Source organism: Parasteatoda tepidariorum, chromosome 4, assembly GCF_043381705.1.
Source record: "Parasteatoda tepidariorum isolate YZ-2023 chromosome 4, CAS_Ptep_4.0, whole genome shotgun sequence".
Lineage (NCBI taxonomy): Eukaryota > Metazoa > Arthropoda > Arachnida > Araneae > Theridiidae > Parasteatoda > Parasteatoda tepidariorum.
This window is the reverse complement of record NC_092207.1, coordinates 89,435,714-89,457,270: the sequence shown is the minus strand read 5'-3', so window position 1 is coordinate 89,457,270 and position 21,557 is coordinate 89,435,714. Positions and strand designations below refer to the sequence as shown.

Here is a 21,557-nt window from a genome sequence, read left to right as displayed (position 1 = left end):
TTTTTTTAAGGTCAAGTGCCATTGCCCCGTATATATTTGCCCGGTATACTCTACACTGATGTTTTTTTAAGGTCAAGTGCCATTGTTCGGTATATATTTGCCCGGCATACCCTACACTGACGTTTTTTTAAGGTCAAGTGCCATTGCCCGGTATATATTTGCCCGGTATACGCTACACTGATGTTTTTTTAAGGTTAAGTACCATTGCCCGGTATACCCTACACTGATGTTTCTTAAGGTCAAGTACCATTGCCCGATATAATTCTCACATTTCATACTTTGCCTAAAAACATCCAGTATTCTATACAATGCCGGCAACATACATATATTAAGATCTAACTAACTTTAAAGTAAAAAAAGAATAAAAAACAAAAGCAAAACAGATAGCAATAATAAAAACAAAGACATAACGAAAAAATTCAACAAATAACATATTTTATACGAGTTCGAAAATGACAGCAAACGTTGCAAAAAATAAACATAAAAACAAATGCGAACGGTGACGGTAAACCTTTGAAATTTAACCAATACGCCAAGGAAGCGAACAAAAAAATCCCCAATATTCTCAGATTAGTTTTTTCCCTCTTTCCCTATTTTCACTCTTCCGACGAAACTCTTAAGTTTTTAACGTTATGGAATCGTCCTTCCCCTAGTCGCTTGTCTGACATCATAGCTCACATATATTGATATCCGTGATCTTCTTTTTCTTTGTGCAAGTAACCAATTAGCGTGTTTGTATTTTTTCTTAAATGTTAAAATACGTTGCATTAATACTTAAAAATATTCACCATGATTCCCACGACGCCACCTGAACATGAACATTAAATCCACTCTCACTTAAACAATATGAGTTTATACTTGCTATATTGATTTTCGACTGAATGATTTTAAATTTCGAAATACTTGAAGTACTTCTTATTAAAAAATTTGACCAGCTGGTAGTCGAAGGCTGCTAATAAACAATAAAGAAATGTGCATTCAAAAACAGTTAATTTTCAAATCTACTTTCAGATTTTTTAAGGCATAAATAATTATTTTACACATTCAATTGCTTAAACTACTTCTAATACATAAATATTTATTCAAATTCAATTGCGAAATTAATTCTTTTTCACTTTTCCTATTTCTGAGAGGGTCTATACTTAGAAAATTAAAAATGTGATAAATGCATTTTATGGTTAGTTATTTTTACCTGCAAGAGTAATTTTTCTTTTTATATTCTGTCAAAAAATGTCTTACATCTAGAAACGTCTTCTTTTATTCAAATGCGTTCCTCATTACAACATCTGCTCTTCTCATTAAGCATTGTTTCGTTGGGTACATTTTTTAAAATTAGTTCCGGTCTCCTCATTCCAAATGTAATAAAAACTGAGCCGCTGCATTTGACTCTGGCTTTAATAAAATGCAAATGAGATTCACCTTTCCCTTTATCTTCTTTCACATCAGTTAAAAATGACTTTTGTTGTACTTTTTTTTTTATATTCTCGAGCAAACAAACATTAGAAATTTGTCTCAGAAATAAGTTGTGCAAATTCTCTGGAGAATGTATGGAATATTAAAGTAAGACAAATAAATTGGAAAAATATTCTTTAAAAGTATTTTTCGCATGATCGCTTTATTTTCCTTTTTTTTCCTGCCATTTGTTAGACAAATGATTTGAAGCATGAATATGAATATTTTGATGGACAGTCCAGTTGGACAGAGCAATAAGTTACCAGGGTAAATTATTTAATTATTTCAAACAAGTTCATATATATATATATATATTATTTTATTCAATAATATTTACCCCGATGAATTAATCTTGCTTCGTAACCATGATGACAATATTAATTTTTGTATTTGGTATTATAAAAGAAGAAAATATCTGCTTTGTTAATTTATACTATAAAAGAAATTATTTTCATTTTGATATAAGTAAGTTAATTACTCGGAATTCTAATGTTTCTAAAAATTAACTTCTAATTTTTCCATGCTTTCTCTACTTTTTAAACTTATTTTATGAGTTCTATTTACACGCAGTTTATTCAAAGATTATTTTCTGAAGTTAATGGTAATAATTCTTAGAGAAATACTCATTAAGAAAAATCCCAAAAATTCCTTATCGTCGGAATGGCGTCAGGTTTTTGAACAAATCAAAATCTCTACATTTTCCCCTTATAATGACGTTTGATTAAGTTAAAGATATTCTTGTAACCAATTGCCTTTCAGAATCTCTGGTTAAATAGCAGAAGCCATCGAAATGCGTGGCTTTTTCTTATTTTCATAGCTAAATAAATCTGTGCCAAATCACAACATTCTGCTATGAGAAACCATCATTGCCATCCATGGACAAATCCAACGTAAGCTGTAAAATGTAATTCATATAAATTAATAAGATGCCTATTTATTTGAATTAGCTAAAGTCTCTACGATTATCTACACTTTATTGTTTACATAAATTTCTTATAGAGCGATTTTCATATTTTGACAGATAGAACAAAGATGAGAAAGACAAAGAGAATGTTTTAAAAAATGCTCATTATTTTGCAGCTGCAGTGTCGTTAAAAGACAAAATTTACCGAATCTCATGCAATTATTTCGGATGGAATTGTCTGGCATGCAGCAAAAAACTTTGCTTTGCAGTTTTTTTTTCCAGTAGTAATACAGTTTTTTCAGTAGTCTACAATAATTAAGCACCATTGAGGTCAATAATAACAAAGAATATAGAAGGGAGAAGAAGTCCAGCTTTTCGAATATGTAACTAAATCGGAGAACTGCTCTGTGTGGTATGCTGTACCAGAAAAACAACTTGGAGATTGAGCAACATACTTAGATTTAGCAGAGCATCATATATACTATCCAGCACATGCGCATAAGAAGCAAAGTGTACTGTTGTACTGTACTGTTGGGTGCGTCGTCTCCCGCCATTTTACTGTTTCTTTCCATGGCAAAATTTGTTAATGGATTTATTAAGCATGGATGATATAAATGTATTTTCAAAGAAATATCGTAATTAATAGTACAACATTGTCTATCAATGGCTCAAAAATGCGAAACAAGCAAACAATAAATAAAAGGAAAAGACTTTTCCTCTTCTCTTTAACCTTCCCACAACCCCAATTGCTGTTGAGGGGAGAGGAGGGTGCAAACCCATTTAACCATCTGCTGCTGTTCCCCTAAATGTTGTTTTTCCTTCCATACACAGGGACTGGCACCAAAACTTGGAAGACAGATTTACATTACGTCTATGGAGTTAGCCTTCTTCCACTGTACATATTCTTTGATAATGATTTGTCAATCTTTTACAGCTCACAGCAACGAAATAATTCCAAATAAATTTTTCGATCTGTTCGGTAGTATACATGATACAGAAGATTTACGATAATTTGCGCGACAGTTTGTAATTACGATAATTTGTGTACTAGCAAACAAAAAAAAACAAGTTAAAGAAAAACTGAAATTTTTAAGCTTTTCTGCCTCCAAATACATAGCTTATTTTTACTTTGCTAGCAAATATTGCTCAAGATGGTGATTCTCGTAAATTTCGAAATGTTTGGTTCAACTGGACAATTTTAAAACCAATATCAATCTTTTAATATCATTAAGTTTTATTTTTATATATTTCCCTAAAGGCTTTAAAAAAACAAAACTTCCCGGGAGTAAAGAACCTAGAAAATTAGAAACTTGTCATTTAAATTCATTCTGAAATTATGGAAGAAAAAGACTAAGAAAAATATTTGACCTTTACAGTAAGAATGTAGTCTTATCAAAACAGATTCCTTTTGACAAACTTTATCCAGATTGGCGATTTTAGTAGATAGCCATTGTACTCCAAAATATCCATTCGCTTGGTTTAGAACATCATTTCCTTAACTTACTCATTTTTTTTTCCATCTTACGCTTTTTATGTTCTTCAGTGTACTTCGAAGAAACGATATTTGACAAAAATAAACCGTCTTTAGCCGAAATGTTTTTACTACCTATAGTTTCTGTTTTCCTTATCTTCACTTTCGGATTTCTTGAGTCACGTATACCGTTGGGTTTATCGATTGCAGCGTTTACTTCTCTCAACACATACTTAGACGTTTTTTCACGTCTTTAGCTTCTTTATTTGACTTTGTATCCTTATTTTTATCTCCTATGATATTACTTTTCGTCAATGTTTTCCGATATTTTTTGTTACTTTTTGGAACAAATCCCATATTTTCAATATTTTTGTTGGTAATACTAGTTCCCTTATTCTGCCTGTCGGAGAAACTGATTTGTTGCTTTCCAATTTTTGTACGACTTTCCTTTTACGGATTTTGGGGCCTTTACTTGCACTAAAGCAGTGTTTCCCAAACTTATGACTTTTTGTGTACCCCTTCTAAATTTTTCGTAACGCTATGTATCACTGATAAAAAAAATGAATGTATTTTTTACTATAAAAAAATTGCACAAAAGTTAAAAATCACAACTGGCTGTTGACACCACTAAATATTAACTGTTAACTCTGCAAAAAGCAGCCAATAAAAAAATACGTAATCGTAAATTTTCATAGCTAGCTTTGCTTTTGAATATTTTTTTTTAATTTTCGTTTGTTGCAAGTTATTTCGCATTAGAACGCGTATCCCCTCTAAACTGCTCCCGTACCCCTTGTGGTACGCGTACCACACTTTGTGAAACACTGCACTAAAGGAAAGGTTTTCAGCATTTGAAATGGCTGGTATATCAGAAGACAAAGTTTCTGAATCTGCACTTTGCAGGCGTTCTTTATCGATAAAAGTACATGATGTACTCCTTCGCCATTTTACATTCCATCTGTATTCAATTATTTTAAGTGTTAGGCGATAATCTCCAAATTTTCTTTTTTTTTTTACTTTTTATAACAATTGTATTAAAATGTAAAAAGTATTATTGCCATTTACAAACAAAATTATTAGAATTTGCACAAGATCTATCTTTACTGATCTGTAGAAAAGCCATTTCGATAAATTTCCTCCAGTCTCGTATTTTCCAGGGATGTTACAAAATTTAAGTAATGACAGCAAAACTGAAAGAAATGTCGATATTTTAATGCATTTGTGATTCACATAGTTTTTTAAAAGGATTCTAATCTATATGAAAATTCAAAGTTGTCTGATCTTTTCTTATGTTTAAATTAAAATATGAACTTCAGTTTCAATGATTTAAATTGAACGTAGATTTAATAATTGCAAAAAAATGCTGTAATTACATCGAACGTTGATAATAACTTTTTATTTTGGTTGCATTTTAAAAAAATACATTTAAACACTGTTTATCACGTCCAATAAAATATATCATGCAAACCGATGTATTGAGCGAAATTCAGTGAGTGCGGTATTTAGTTAAAAAATTAAGATAGGCTAATATACACAAAAATGAAATTTTTTATTACGCAAACCAGTGTGTTTTACCACATCCCACGTTTATGTATTTAAATGAAAAATTAAAATATATGCTAACACATAATAAAAAAAAGTATTGGATTATATAAACCAATGTCTTCCGATAAATCTCGTATGTACCATTTGCTTAGAATTATAAAAGATTTGCTTCGATGCTGCTGTTTACTTTGTAATTCCCGAGTAACGCATTAAGCAATCACACAACAAAAGTTAAATATAACAAGTATTACTAGTCATTTTTCAGAAAACAAGTTTAGTAAAAAAAAATTTGCAATGCTTGTAATGATCACATTGTAAAAAAACTAACAACTACTACATCGTTACAATAGCTGATTCATCATATTTGATCTGAAAAATCTTACATATTTTAATTTCGTTTGAAATATAGCTACTACGACAGTTATTTTAGTTGTTCTTTGAAACAAAAGAAGAGAATATATTCGCTGACTAACTGAAAACTTCAGCTCTTCGCGAATATGATTTGCAATGCAATAAGCTTATTGTAAAAATCTTAAGTATTTTCTAATATGTCTGATATTTTCAGATATATTTCAATCAGCCTTTATTCCTTTAAGCCAATAAAGAAATAGATGGAAGATTTAATCAAACTGAATGTTTAGGCGTATTGCAATAAAAATTTTAAAAGACTACTTACAATAAACATTCAGTACTCTCATTTTGTTGCCAAATGTCTGAAATAAATCAGGCTTAATATATTTTCTAATTAGCTTAAAGTTTGAGGACTCAAAAATGCAGGCGATATTTACACATTACAAAAAGACTACGGCTTTTTACAAAAAGAGGAAAGATTAAATTTGCTTAGTAAGAAAAAGCCAAAAAAAGCCGAGAACTTAGCTGAATTAAATTTGAAAACAAATGATACTACGTATTATCCCGTCAACCATTTTCGCCCACACTGAGCCTAAATCATGTTAGCCTAAATCATGTTACAAATTTATAAAGTCGCCAATGCAAAGCCACCGAGTGCAAGTAAATTCAACTGTTTTTAGGACAGTTATTTGTTGAAAAAATAAATAAATAAAATAAATTAAATAAATAAAATAACAGTATTTATTTGCGCCGGCGAAACCAATACTTACAATCACTTTACCTATTTCCACAATATCAGCACAGACGTAAATATCAGGTTGGTAATTTTTTACAACTACTCCGAAACAGAGTAGTACTTTTTGATTGCAGCATTGTCACATTTGCCCTTTATGGATTATTAATACATTTACACTTGGTGGTGATACTTCTCAACCTTTGATTTAAAAAAAATTGACTTACAAGTTAACGATTCAATATGTTTTTACATGAATTTGAAGAAACTTGAGCAAACTATCGGATATATTATAAACAGGAATTAGCAATATATGATGTATGTTTCAACAGTTGCTTATTAATAAAAACCACGCCTTTTATAGAATCTCTTACATAATTATAATTTTTAAGAAATTAGAATACAATTTTCTGTATTACACATTATATAATTTTCTGTACATTCAAAGTATTCATTCTGTTTTAGAAACTTTAGACTTATCAAGACTTAGTTTTAAATGATTTAAAATAAGCTAACATTGCTTAGAGCTAGTCAATTTTATTTTAAAATTTGTTAAACAAACATAGATTTTTTTTCCAAAATCTAACTTTTTTTCAAAGCATTAAAAACAATCTTTATATATTTTTAGTACTTACTCGTTTATTGGATACCATAAAAAAAAATCTCAGCACCAATATGGAAGCCAAGGTTTTCAAAATTAAGAAATATTTTCTGAAGTATTGCGTACATTTATGTTTTAAAAGAATTTTGAAGTATTGAAATTTTACAATCACAAGCCAGTCATGCTGCTGTATAGTTTTTTCTTTATTTAGTCTTTTCTATATGCTTCAGTTTATTTGTTGAATTAAATGTAGTAAATATTTTAAAGAAATCCTTCAGGATCAAATAAATAACCGGCTGATGCATTGCGGACGCATTGATAACTCATTTGTCTTTTCCTAATGGCGAAACTTGGTAATTTTTGTTAAGGTCTAGTACCCAACTAACAGATAAGTGCCATATTTTGCGTAACTTCAAACAATAAAATTTTATCAACCATTCAAATCAGCAAATTAATTAACATTAATTAATATCTGTGATCATTTTAAGAGCAGGTTTTATAAGCCCAGTATAGATATAAAATGATTACAAAAACAAACAATAAATATCGATACAATTCCGAAGTTTCGTCTTCGGATTTTATTGGTCGATACGATGGTTGACGATTCTTAACATAGAAAGATTGAGAAACTGCAATCTGTAATTTTTTAGCCTTCGAAGTTTTCTTTTCACAGACCTCTTTTTCTTTCATTGTTTTAAAGCCAGAATCTTTAAACTTTGGGTTAGTAAGCGTTTCTTCACTTTTGCTTTTAGATCCATTATGAAAATCTCTATCTAATGAATCAATAGTTTCCTGACATTCCTTCAAAATCTTTTCTATGTTTTTTTCATCCGTTTTCAAACTTAGTCCAATACATTTACCATCAAATTCCTTTTTCTGCATTGGGTATTTTGCTTGAAAATAAGCACTAGCTTTGTCTTTAGAGCAACCATTATTAAAATCTCCTGTCGCCAAATAATCAACTTCCTCTAGCTTTTCATATGCTCCAGGTTTCTTTCCAATGCATTTGCCATCGCTTTTTTTGTTCAGTATAGTATATTTTGTTCCAGAAAAACTCTCGATGGCTTTGACTTTAGAGCCAATACTCTTAGAATCTATTCTCGCAAGTAAATCAACTGCTTCCAAAACTGTTTTCAAATTTTCCTCACCTTTATTTTTATCTGCACCTGGGTTCAATTCAGAATATTTTCCATTAAATTCTCCTTTTTGCATCAAGTATTTATTTTCATAAGTAGAACTCTCTACAGCTTTGCCTTTAAAACCGTCATTCTGAAAATTTCTATTTAATAAATCTATTTCAGACTTTCCAATTTTTTCACCGATATTTTCATCAATATCTTGGTTCATCTCAATACACTTGCTATCGAAATCTTCTTTCAATCTTGTATACTTTATTCTAGAGAAGCTTTCGGCAGATATGTCTTTAAAGCTATCGTTCTTAATATCTCCTCTAACTGCTAAATCCACTACTTTCTTTTCTGCTTTCAAATTCTTTTCGATTTCTCCTGGGCTTAGTTCAGTACGTTTGCTATCATATTCATTTTTCAGTTTTGCATACTTCATGCAATTTTCACTATTTTCTGTTTTATTTTCGCTGATTTTTATTGGAATTCCACTCAACCGCCGACGAAAGTCCATTTCAAGCAAAATGTACTTTTGAATTCCAATTAAAACACAAATAATTTGCAATTAAAATTATGTCGCGTGTTTTCTTATGGGTGAAAAGATGTCTCGTGTAGCAATCATGAACAATAGAATCAGTGCAAAGATTTATCGTAATCATTGGTGTCCAATTATTATTGAGCTAGATCAGCTTTAATAGAATAGCAAGGCTGAACTAGATCAATAACTTAAGCATTTCGATTAAAACTAAGTTCAGCTTCGGAATAGAGTAAATTTTCCGAGGCTGAACTGAGTGAACTAGTCAATCAATGCAAGTTCATTGAAAATTAAAAGTACCTAATTTTGAAAGAAGAAACAAATTTGTATTAAGTCACGCACATTTTTTATAAATATGGTAAATTGATAATTAATTTAGCACAATAATTGTAAATATCAGAACCAATGCAAGATTTGATCGCAACCGTCGGTGTAAAATCTTTATCTTACGAACTTAGATTTAATAGAATAAACGTTGCTTAGTTAAATCAGTAACTTAAGTATTACGATTGCAATCAATTTCAAACTTAGAATAGAGTCAATTTTGGCTATAGATAAACAGAGCAGGGCTGAACTAAATTGTTCAATTTTTATACATTAAAAAATTTGTGTATCTAATTTAAGTAAAAATAATATATAAATTTTCTACACCATAATTTAGTCCAACAAAATTAACTATATTCACCATTCAAAATTGGAAAATGTTACTGTATCACAGTTTTCTTTAAATGTGCAAAAAAGTTACATTTATTACATTGTTTATTAAATAAAATGAAAACTAATTGAGTAAATCAACTTCTCTTTGTATTTTAATTGATGGTTTAAACATAATCAGCGTTTGTAAACTATTCTAACGTTAAAAATAGTTTGATATATTAATCACAAATTTATCTATTACTTTCGAACTCAAAATTAATTACCATTCAATACTAATTATCATAAAATAAACTTATTCTTTATATTAACTTATTTCTCGGATATAGAGGGAAGAGAGGCGGATCCCTGATTCCCATATGAGCCATTAACAACAAGGGTCTGCTATCTGTCCTTATTTATCCGAGAAATAAGCCATGATAGAAGTGGAGATTTGGTTCGGATTAGAGGGTACTAAATATCCACACATCCCTCTATGACTTTGAAAAAGACACTGTAATTTGTGTTAGCTATAGAGATGGGATCGAGGTGATTTATACTCGCCTTTTCAGCTGCGCAGTTGATCCATTTTACCTTAATGGACGAAGGCACGGCCATATATATAAAGGTAATCTTGCCGAAGAGTTTTCAAAAAGTTAAGATATTGAACGGGTGAATTTGCCAGCCATATCTCCAGATCTCAATCCTATAGCTATGTCTGGGATCCGCTTAACTTCTTAAACTTTTTCTGACAGTCAAGAGGGAACTGAAAACTGCACTGCTGAACTGGTGAGAACAATTGCCACGGGAGCACCTAAGCTGTCTTAATTCCATCGTGAAATTAGTTTGTGAGCCTTTTATACGTTTAAGGGGGAGAAAAACCTTTAACCCATTCCATTATAGAATATATCAACCCATTTTGAATTTTTCTGAATTTACGTTCTTATACCTTCTTGCTTCAACGAGCAAAACTCACGATTATTATAACTCTTGACTGATTTTTTTCTTTTGCATTACATTAATCTATGTTCAAAATCAATTCCATTAAAATATGTCCAGTTGTCTTAGAAATGGTAATCCAAATCTGAGAATTCGTCAAATTTTGAGCACCAATTTATACTAGTTTTTACCAGTTTTGCATTAACATTGAAAAAATTCAATATTAATGCAAAACAAAAATATAGTATTAGGCTGACTTCTTGTGGAATATATCAGTAATACAAGAAAACTCATTTTAATAAAAATAAAATTTGAAAATGAATGAGAGAATTAGTAAAATATTATAAAAACCAAAAAATAGTCATATGTAACCTTTGCATTAAAATCTTTTAAAATATTCTTTTAACATAAAAAGTGGAGAAAAAAATTACTTCTTAAATCCATTTAATTTAGTCTTTCCTAAAAATATAGTGTTCTTAAATATTTCCGAAGCCTTTTGGAAATGTTAAATTTAAAATATATTTAAATGTAAGTTTAGCGGGTGAAATCTATTTTTGTGTAAGTAAAATTTCTTCTTTACGCAAAAAAAACATATATTACAATAGCTCAATACTAAAATTTATTCTGAAATAAAATGGTTTCACGGAATAAAATAGTTTTCACTCTTCTCTGCGTTTTTTAATAGAAAATAAAATATTTAATTTCTATAAAATATTTCTTTCTTTTTTTATTTGATAATATTTTATTTTAGCATTAAAAGAAATAAATTCTATACTATTCGTCTATCATACTATCTTCCATACTAGCCAATCAAGGAAAAAACGTTTCTTTTTATTTTGAAATAAACCAATAATAATGTTTGCGTGCTTCTGTTATCTAAGAAAATAGACTCTAATGATGCTGCCAATATAATGGATACAGCTGATATTCTGTACCACATACAGTTTCAAGTAGACAAGAAAACGTTGCACACTGAATAACTTTTGATCTCATGATCGTATTTTTACGTTCTATGGCACAATCTTAATCATTCGAGAGGCAGACTTGAAATTTAGAATTTAGTTAGTGGAAATTATGCTTTAAGTTATATTCCGGGAATAAACAAACTTACGCAGAGATTTCTTAAATGCTACCTAAATTAGCAAAATTTCTGCTAGCATTCTATTATCCAATGCTAATGTTTCTCTACTAGAATAAAGCTCTAAGCATTTAAAAATTATATATCATGGGTGGTTATTACGAAGCAACCAAACTGGTTTTGGAGATTTTATTCCTTTTTCCACCACTTGAAGAGCGATTTTATTTTTTACCCCTTCCATATTAACTAGCGGAGTAGTGGTGGCTCGGGGGATAGAGCACTCGCCTCCCGATGAGGTGACTGGGTTCGAATCCCTGCGATGGCTAGTTGAAATGAATTGCACTCCCAGATTACACCGATCACAGTACTGACATAAAATATCTTCAGTGGTAGACAGATCATGGGTTAGAATCACCTCGCCATCAGACTAACCATGGAAGGTTTTCGTGCTTTTCCTCTCCATGTAACGCAAATGCGAGTGAGCTCCTACGAAATATCCTCCATAAAAGCAAATTTCTCCCATTCCAGGAGTTCCCTTGTCTTCTAGATTGAGTTCAAAATTGCATGGCTAAGGAGTTAATCATTAGTAGTCGTAAACTCCAAATTTGGTGTGCTGATCAACGAATGTTACAAAATAAAATATTAATTAGCGAGCCGTGAGGGCTGGGGGGGGGGTAGAACGTTCACCTCCAAATGAGATTACCCAGGTTCGATTCTCGGCTGAAACTGGTTGATGCGAATTTTGCTCCCGACTTTCACAGACCACAGTGATGACATAAAATGTCCTCAGGGGTAGATGGATCATGGGTTAGAATCCTCTTGCTGTTGGGCTAACAGTAAAAGGTTTTCGTAATTTTTCTCTCTATAAAGCGAAAATTCGGGTTAGTTCCATATAAAAATCATCCACTGTCCCAATGCCTGATCCAAGAGTTCCTTTGTTTTCTGGATTGGGTTCAAATTTACAAGGCTACGGAGTTGGACATTGGTAATCGTAAACTCAAAATGGGGTCGGCTGTTCAACACCGGTTATAAAATAAAATAAAATATTAATTAGCGACTTTAATATCAATTCTCTTTTTCACATCGGTTTTGACAAGGAATTATATATTACGAGTGTTCTTTTCGGAACTGTTAAGTAGAACTTTAAATCCCAGAATCGCTCATGAAAGATTTAATAAAGTATCGATTTAACTTAAATAGTTTAAATGATAAAAGTACTCTTTTTAAACAAAGTCCTTCTACTGAAACTAAGAAGGAATAACACCGCAAAGAATCATAAATCATTTGTTCCGTTTTACAGCCAAACAACATCTCATTCGGAAAATGACGTTTCGGGGAGTGACGCCAAAAATATGTCATAATTCCAAAGGCGAATTCACAGCCTTCCAATTAATTTTCTCATTCTACTTGCCATGTTCCATTTTGATCAATAACAAACTGCCACACCTGAGAGAATTTATTGATCACGACTGGCGTCTCTACAGAATTACAGTCAAAAAGAATCCAACAATACGCATTTCTCGTAACTTTCAATTTTTCTTTTCCATTTTGTGAGATAAACCGCTCGCGGGATTCCAGAAAATCTGGGAAGATAATGAATGGAGCTAATAAAATGCCGAAAATCGTCGCTGCGTAAGCAAGATAAAATTATTAGTTTCAGAATGCCGCATGGATTAAATATAATTTTAGTTATATCTTAAGCATTAAAGCTAAAATTTGGACTTTGTTTTTTCTTATGCTGGATAGTAAAACTAATTTTGTCTTGTTTTGAATCAATTCTAGCGATTTCATCAATAAGGAAAAAATTTTGCAATAAATAAGCACAGTTTTCTAACTGAAAATTGGAAACTTTTTATTGATTCATAAAATATTCACAGTAGATCCAACAAAGGCTAGGGTATACTTTGTGCTGTGTAGACTAAAGCAGAAAACAACATGAATAAAGCACAAATGAAGATACATAAATGGACGTACTATAATTTCAGTACTATGTAGTATCCGTTTCTTCCTCGCATACTAAACGTCAAATAAAGGTTGAGAAGTAAAAAGACAAACACGTGTTGAGTGTTTTAACCAATAGGGATTAAGGAACAAGTTTGAATAAGGAAATATTATAGGAGAGATATGGAGTAATTTTATTTAAGAAATAAGAGAGATTTGTGTGCTTTCATTTGTGCTTTATTTACATTGTTTTTTGCTTTATACACTAAAGAGTTATGTTTAGGGTAAATGGCCACCTTCATGACTTTGCTGATACATACGCCTACTGTCTCGCTTAGTAATTTCCACTGTTTAAGAAATCTTCTTTTCTGAAGGTAGCATAGATAATGTCTTATTGTTTTATTAAATTAGACTTAAAGGAAATTTGCATACGCGGATTTTTAAGGAAATTTTCAATGACCATTTTGGTTGTGAACCATTAAATTAAGACCATTAAATTAAGGTTGTGAACGCACCAAATTTGTTACAGTAATATAATGTTATAACAATATAAATGCTATTTTAAAAAATGATTGCATGGAAAAATTACTTCTGTTCACTATCAGATCTAGGCATTTATAAGATTAATAGATAATAATATTTGAATGTGAGAAGTAGGGGCACAATCGTAAGTAAATAGAATTCTTTTTAGTACATATACCTTAGGTGAATAATTTCATTTTTTGTAAAGAAAAGAAAAGAAAAAAACTGTTTTCTACCAAAAAAAAACAATTATTGCGAAGCAATCATCGGGATTGATAAGCAGCAGGAAACAGGGGGCTTAGCCTTCCAGTTTCCCTATAAAATTGTTGGATAATAAATTACTTCTGTTCACTATCAGATCTAAATATTTATAAGATTAATAGATAGTAATATTTGGATGTGCGAAGTAGGGGCACAATCGTAAGTAAATAGAATTCTTTTTAGTACATATACGTTAGGTGAATAATTTCATTTTTTGTTAAAAAAAGAATAGAAAAAACTGTTTTCTACCAAAAAAAACAACAATTATTGCGACGCAATCATCTGCATAAGCATCTGCATTATGGATAAGCAGCAGAGAACAGAGGGCTTAGCCTTCTAGTTTCTCCATAAAATTGTTGGATTTTCATAAGAATATAAAAATATGTCAATACCATAAATACTTTGATACATTTCTTTCCTAGGCTTATCATTTTGTAGAAAGTTCATAGTATATATAAAAGTATATAGTATAAGTGTATGATAATATATGAACAAACGCATCATTCATATTTTCTTAAACAAATATGTTAAAATTCACTGCAAAAAGTGCTGGTGCATAGTTGCCACCATTTTTGGTGTTGAGGTAAACTTAAATTGTATCTAGTCACATTTTTTCTTAACTTTTTAAGTATTACTGTTTCAATTATTTATTCATTCATTTGTTGCTTGTTTGCTTACTGACAATACTTTTTTTACACGCACATAATAATCAATTTAATGGCATCATTGCAAAAACTTTTCGTTTAAAAAACGAGCCCTTTTTCTGTAATACATTCACAAAACTTCTTTGAATTATTATTTTGCCGTTTTTATATGATATTTCGCATGATAACTGCATTTACGTATTTAAAAATGTATTTAGTTTACCTCAACGCCAAAAATGGTTTCAACTATGTACCAAAATTTAGTGAATTATTTAATTTTAACAGCTTGCTATTACTGTTTAAATATTATTACGAAAAAACTTTTCACTCATCTTATTTTTTAAAAGTTAAAGTTTGACTTAAAAAGGAAGTAAACTGTCTTATAATACTCTCTTTTAAAATACTATTTATTCTCAAAAGCATACACTCTTTTTCTAATTTAAAATAATGTTTTGCGAGATAAACAGCACGCAGGATTAAAGAAATTATTGTAAGATAATGAATAGGGGTACTAAAATTCCGAAAGTCATTCCTGCGTAACTAGATAAAACTCGTAGTTTCAGAATCCTGCACGAAATAAATAAAAATTTTAGTACCGTCTTACACAAATTAAGATTAGAAACGAAGATTTTCTAAGCTGGATGAGGGATTTCTGTCCTGTTTTAAATCAATATTAGTCAATAATTTATTATAATTTCTTGCTTTCATAAAAAAATTCGAAAAAGACTTAATAAAATCGGTAAATGAAATTAGTATGAGTACACAATTCTGTAAATTATCATGTGTTATTTTATTTAAATGCTATTCTGATTCATTCCATTCTGCATTTTTTATTCATTTTAAAGCTACTGCATCATAACATTAAAGCGTACTGGCTGTTCTACAACAACAGCTATAAGTTTTTTTAAGAATTCAAATCTAAAAGATGTACACATTCTTCTTCTTGGCACTACAGCCCATAGCAAGCTCGGCGAGTTTTCCCACTGGAGTCATGTTGTTTTCAATAAATCAACTCTGTAATTATTCACAGTAGTGATTGCATATTTATATTTAACTGATATAAAAGAAGAAATTAAAAATCTAAGATATTACCGAAGAAAGCAGAAATTGGAGCATTAAAACCCTTTTGTTTGCCGGAGAAAATATAAAAGAATTAAAAAGGATTTCGAGTTTCATCAGGCAATAAAACGCTCTTTGTATTTTCAGCTCTAATCTTCATCAACAGTGATTCGTCAGATTTCGATAGTTATTTTTTATATTCCTCTCGTTTAATTATTAATTTATAATCCCTATTATTTATACTTTTTTGTGTCTTCTTCGACAATGACTTGAGAATACTTATTAAGAGTGATCTTTACAGAGCAACCTTTATGTACTACAATATCCATAAACATTTAAAAATATTGAAATATACTAAAATGCATTAAAATAATATACTAAAATGCATTATAAAATGCATTAAAATATACTTCACTTTTTTGCAACTTAATGCTGTTATAAAGTATTAAATTTTAAAATTGAAAAGTATAAATCTATTCAACATTAATGCTTTATATAAAGTTGTTTGTTCTCAAAAACATGCGTTCGAATTTTCTCAAAATACTGTTCTTTTAATAACATAAAACATATAAGTTATTTTTTGCATAATTGCTTTGGAGCATTAGTGTCTGAGTTATAGTAAAAAAAGCTTTTTTATAATTCAATTGTCTGATTAATAAAGATAAAAGCTTTAAGGAAAGTTTCCAACATGATAAAACAGTTGCAAAAGCAAAAAGGGATAATATTATCATATAGGTTATGAAGAAAAGTAAAAGCTTTGAATACCAAATAAGTCTGTACTTCACAGATTTTTATGAAACATTTACATTTCTGTTGATCTAAATGTTAGTTTTGAAATCCAAACTTTTTAATAAGTCAGTTGAATACTTAAACGGCTAGTAACTATTCAGCCTTAGATACAATGTTTGTACTATTCTCTTAAGCTGATATTTCTCTTGAACAATTCAGTATATTTTTTATAAGTTTCTGCTTTTAGCATTTTAAAATTAGATTAACCCCTTCTCGGTTGACGTCACATCTCATACGTTCGGCGTTTTTGTGCCCGTATGATCGGTGCCGCATGCCGGACAGAAATTGCATCATTGAAATTGAATTCGTTGCTACTTATACGTCTCTTTAAATCCCGAGATTGTCTTAGTATTTCTGAATATTACTAAGAGATGGCGCACCTAGTCCCCCTTTCTTCACAATCCTTGCAGTGAGATTTCCTACCTTGAATTGAAATCAAAATCATTTCGTAATTCCTGTAATTTCCCTTTCACTAGTGTTACCGTTGCATTTAATCTGTTACAAATTATTTAAGTATTGTGATAATTGTGATTTTTACGCTCTGATGCCCAAGACTGATTGTAAAGCTGTTTCAATGAAAAATTATTTTCCAAAATATATTTTTACCTAATTTAGATATTAATTTCATGCAGATATTTATCTTAAACACCTAAAACAATAGAGTTAATAAATATGTTATCACAGAGTGTATTTAAGATAAAACTTGGGTGCATTGCAGGAAAAACTGAACATCAGTAAACGGGACATTACATATTTCACCACCAATGGGTCCAGCCAAAAACTGCTTATTGACAAAAAATATTTTGCATTTTTGAGTTTATAATCGAACTTATATTAATTTTCAGCAAATAAAACAAATGCTTTTTTTTGTCAAAAATTTGAGAAATAAAATTCGACAGTGAAGGGATTAACATACTGCTGAAGTACCATTAATAGTTTATCCGAGTACATATTACTCCTTTTTTTCATAATTTAAGCATAAAGAACTCCTGCATAGATGACCCTTTGCATTGGCGACCTAATGACTATGACGAAAAGTTCAAATTTTCTTTCAATCTTTAAAATCGTTGCATATATTAATGAAAACCCCTGTATTTAAAATGTGATAATTTCAGAACATTTCAACGTTCCACTTTCAAAAGGGTCAAATAATTTAATTAAGTGTTTTGGTCTTTTAAATACAGGGCATAAATCTAATGTATGAAGCGACTTACTAAGAAAAATATGGTTTTAAAACGCTTAATAATAATAAATGCTTAACGTTAGTCTGTGTAACTAAAAGACCGAAAATCTACAAATAAATTTATGTTTATAAAAGTATATTAATAATAAAAGCAGAAAAAATTTTATTATATTTTGAATTTAAAAACTAATTATGTTCCTTATGTTAAGAAATGTCAACAAACTAAATGAGTTTTTAAAAAAATTACAAAATTTTCAATTTTGTTTTATTTTTTTTCAGGGGATGGCCACCAATCCGATGATCTTTCTGCAAAAGATAAAAGCAATGCAGCTTACGATAAAAATCTTTACCTGTATAGTGTAAGTATGCCTTTTTATCAGTATTTTCCTTTAATTTCCCTCGAATAAAAAAAATCCTACTTCCTAAGAATAAAAGAGTTAATTTTGCGTAATCAAATATAAGAGTAATCCTAAATATTTTGATTTTAGTTTGTAAATTAGATATTTATTTTCTTAAGTTTGTGAAATCACTCTCCAAAATACTTTGAAATAAAATTTTATGAGTATATGTGGGGAAAAAATGGCTAGCTTATATGCCTGTTTTATGTGTGAAGTGAAAAACAGGAAACGTTTTAAGGCAATTAGATACCTTATGAGATATCCCAACCAGTATTTTTCGAGATATCACACGGAACAATCATTCCATGCTTTTAATAAAATTTCAAATTCTGGATTATCTTAATGAACTATTGTCATTCTCTTATTACTAGAATATTTAAAAACTCTTTTCCTATATGACCAAATGAAATTAAATGGAATAGTTTTATAATTTCATAATTATAAAAGAAAAAAAATTCAAATGCTCACCTGGAGAACGATTTTTCGTCATATGGGTATCTGAATGGCAGATTTGTTGGCCACTCTTTCAGGGTTACCATATTAGGTGGGTCAACGTTGCTACCACAGTAAGAACAGATAGTACAGAGAAAGAAAGAACATTCACGTCTTGCCCGGGATTTGAACCTAGAACCTTTCAGATGCAAGGCCAGTTTCCTGACCCCTGCACAAGCCGGTCGGCAGAAAAGAAAAATAAGATCAAATGATTTTTTAGATTTAAGTGAAAGAATTTCCGTTCTTTCACCAAGAAGCTTTCGCAATGTTAATATTTTGAATGGTGTTTATTTAATTGTCAGAAATTTGGTGGTCTCGTTGGAGAATATCCGAAATATTTGTCAGATCCAATTTGATATTAGTTTATTTTATTTTAGTATTTTCTTGATGTTTTAATGACGGATTAGGAAGATTAGAAGAAACATCAGTTTTAGGAATACCAGGCAGATATAGACCAGGCAATGGCATTTAATCTTAAAAAAGACGTAAGCGTAGAAAGTACCGAGAATGGGGCTCAACCTTACATAAAAAATAAAAAACGCACACACACATTAGAGTAGAAACCCGGTTATACAACTTCCCTTTATTACCAACACTGATGTTTTCCTAATCTATCCTAAATGGATATTAAAGCATCGAATAAATAAAAAAATATCGATGAATAAATTAATATGAAATGGGATCAAATATTTTGGGTAAACACCAAAGCGACTATATGATTATCAGCATTCACTGGTGAAAGTCAACAATCACCAATGTGATTATCAATATTTACAGGTTAAGATCGTTCACAGTCATCATTAGCTCATTAGCTTATAGAAAATATTATACTGCAGATTTTCTATGAGCTAATGAGATATTTTTCCATTTGAATATATATACTGAGACAGCGGTACAAGCATAAAATAACATTCCCAAAGCATACGTGCAATCTCATCTGTTGTTTAAATTCATAGTTAATAGTACAAACCATTATCCATGCCAAAGTCCATGTGACATAATATTCAGTATTACACATAATATTCAGTATCACGCATTAACTCAGTATACAGTAATTATGCTGTGCTAATATTAAAATATTTTTAATGACAGAAGAACGTAATGGAAAAAGTTCTTAAGCGACATTTTTTGACAAAATTAAGATTTTCCGCGGAAAACTTTTTATTTTAAGTTTATCAAACTGCTCAAAAATAATTTTTCAAATCTCAGTAGATGATTATTCTAAATTAACAACTTTGGGTGTTTTTGGAATGTTCCAAGTTTATTTGGAAGCAACCGATTGATGACTAACCTTAGATAATTTTTTGGCATGAAATTAAATCACCAGCAATGTGAAATCTTTGAAGTAGAAAGTTTAAGTAAGCGTTAGTTTCATATAAGCTTTTGGGTAAGAAATAAAGATAACGTGTAATCGTAATTTCTTATTGCAAACACCATCATTTTAAAGCTAATTCGCTGAAATTTACTTAAATGTCAATTTTCTCATCATTCACCGACATATTAATGTAACTGATTTATCAAACTTAAACTAGCAACTTTGTAATTATTAAGATCTCTAAGGAATCTCTGCACTTTAAGAAAATTTAGTGACGTCACGCATTATTCCCACAATCTTTCCGAGCTTTCATGAGATTCCATGAGATTCCAGCGGGAAACAATTTTCTTTCCTAAAAGTTTTCCGAATTCTATAATTAAGTGTTTTATCTACTTATTTATTTTTTGTAGTAACGCCTCTACTGGGTGTCCCAGGATTGCTGGGACAAACTTTAAGTGGAGCTAGGGGACATCTCAAGGATTCATATTTACAGAGCAACCCATGGTCAGAAACGTCTTCGCTTGCCGCTAGGTGTCGTTGTTCACGAGAGCAATGGATGAAATAGACCAGTATTGCTACTGTCATTTAGGCTGTCGTCACTGTCAGACGAGTATGCAACGTTTTTCAAACACCGAGCTTGCAAAAAAGCACAGTATGTACGAATTAGCAGAGGGAAATGCACGAGCCGTAGAAAAAGTGTATTTCGAAAGATACCCACTGAGAGATGCATCGTACCGCAGGATGTTTATTCAATATTCTCCTCCATATTCAGATTCATATTCTCACAATTTGTGAGAATATGGATCAGTACGAGGTAATACGCATAGTGTAGGCGGGCTACAATTGACTTGAAATCCTACCGCAGAATAAAATGTGTTGGATACCGTCCAAAGTAATCCAAGTACCTGCGTATGAGTCGTTGCTGCTGCCGTAGAAGGATCTCCCATACCATCTTCAAATAGTACCATTACTGTATACTGCGCTTGTGCGTTTTGCGCAATGGTGTCTTGACCCATGACACCAAGATGCGTATTTTCCATCGTGCGTTTTATTTACAGTGAGACGGATTTCACGCGAGACGTATTCCACCAAAATGACCATTTATGGGCTGAAGAGAACCCCCATGGCATGAGACCACATGCTGACTTACATTGCTTTTCCACGAATGTTTTGGCTAGTCTGGTCGGTGACCTCTTAGTCGGGTGTTGCTTGTTACCATCAACTCTAATAACTGAAAATTATCTCATCATTTTGAAAGAGCTTCTACCAAGCTTACTCGACCCTGTGCTACATGCCAGACGCCATATGTGGTTTCAACATGATAAGGCACCTCCCTATTATGGTGGATATGTTCATGAACATTTGAATCTATTTTTTTGTTAGCAATGTATTAGGTTTGATGAACCGGTTCCCTGACCATCAGCTCTCCTGATTTACGAAGTATTGATTTGTTTTCCTTTGGGGTGCACTGAAAAATGCTGTGTACGCAGCACCTGCAGATTCCGAAATGGATCTGGTTGCAAAAATAGCATGCACTGCTGCGGATATCCAACAAAATCCAGGTATATTTGAATGAGTCTACCAATCCAT

The 21,557-nt window shown here is 30.9% G+C and overlaps 1 protein-coding gene across 3 annotated transcripts in view; it reads left to right on the top strand.

The window, feature by feature from the left end:
- The window catches only part of LOC107456464 (solute carrier family 12 member 4), a 423,880-nt gene that overhangs the window by 353,195 nt on the left and 49,128 nt on the right, over positions 1-21,557 (top strand). For all 3 annotated transcript variants that reach the window (XM_071180171.1, XM_043042832.2, XM_071180172.1), the window contains exon 2: positions 18,042-18,121. In XM_071180171.1, the coding sequence (XP_071036272.1) occupies positions 18,042-18,121 (80 nt within the window). The remainder of the gene's footprint in view (positions 1-18,041; positions 18,122-21,557) is intronic.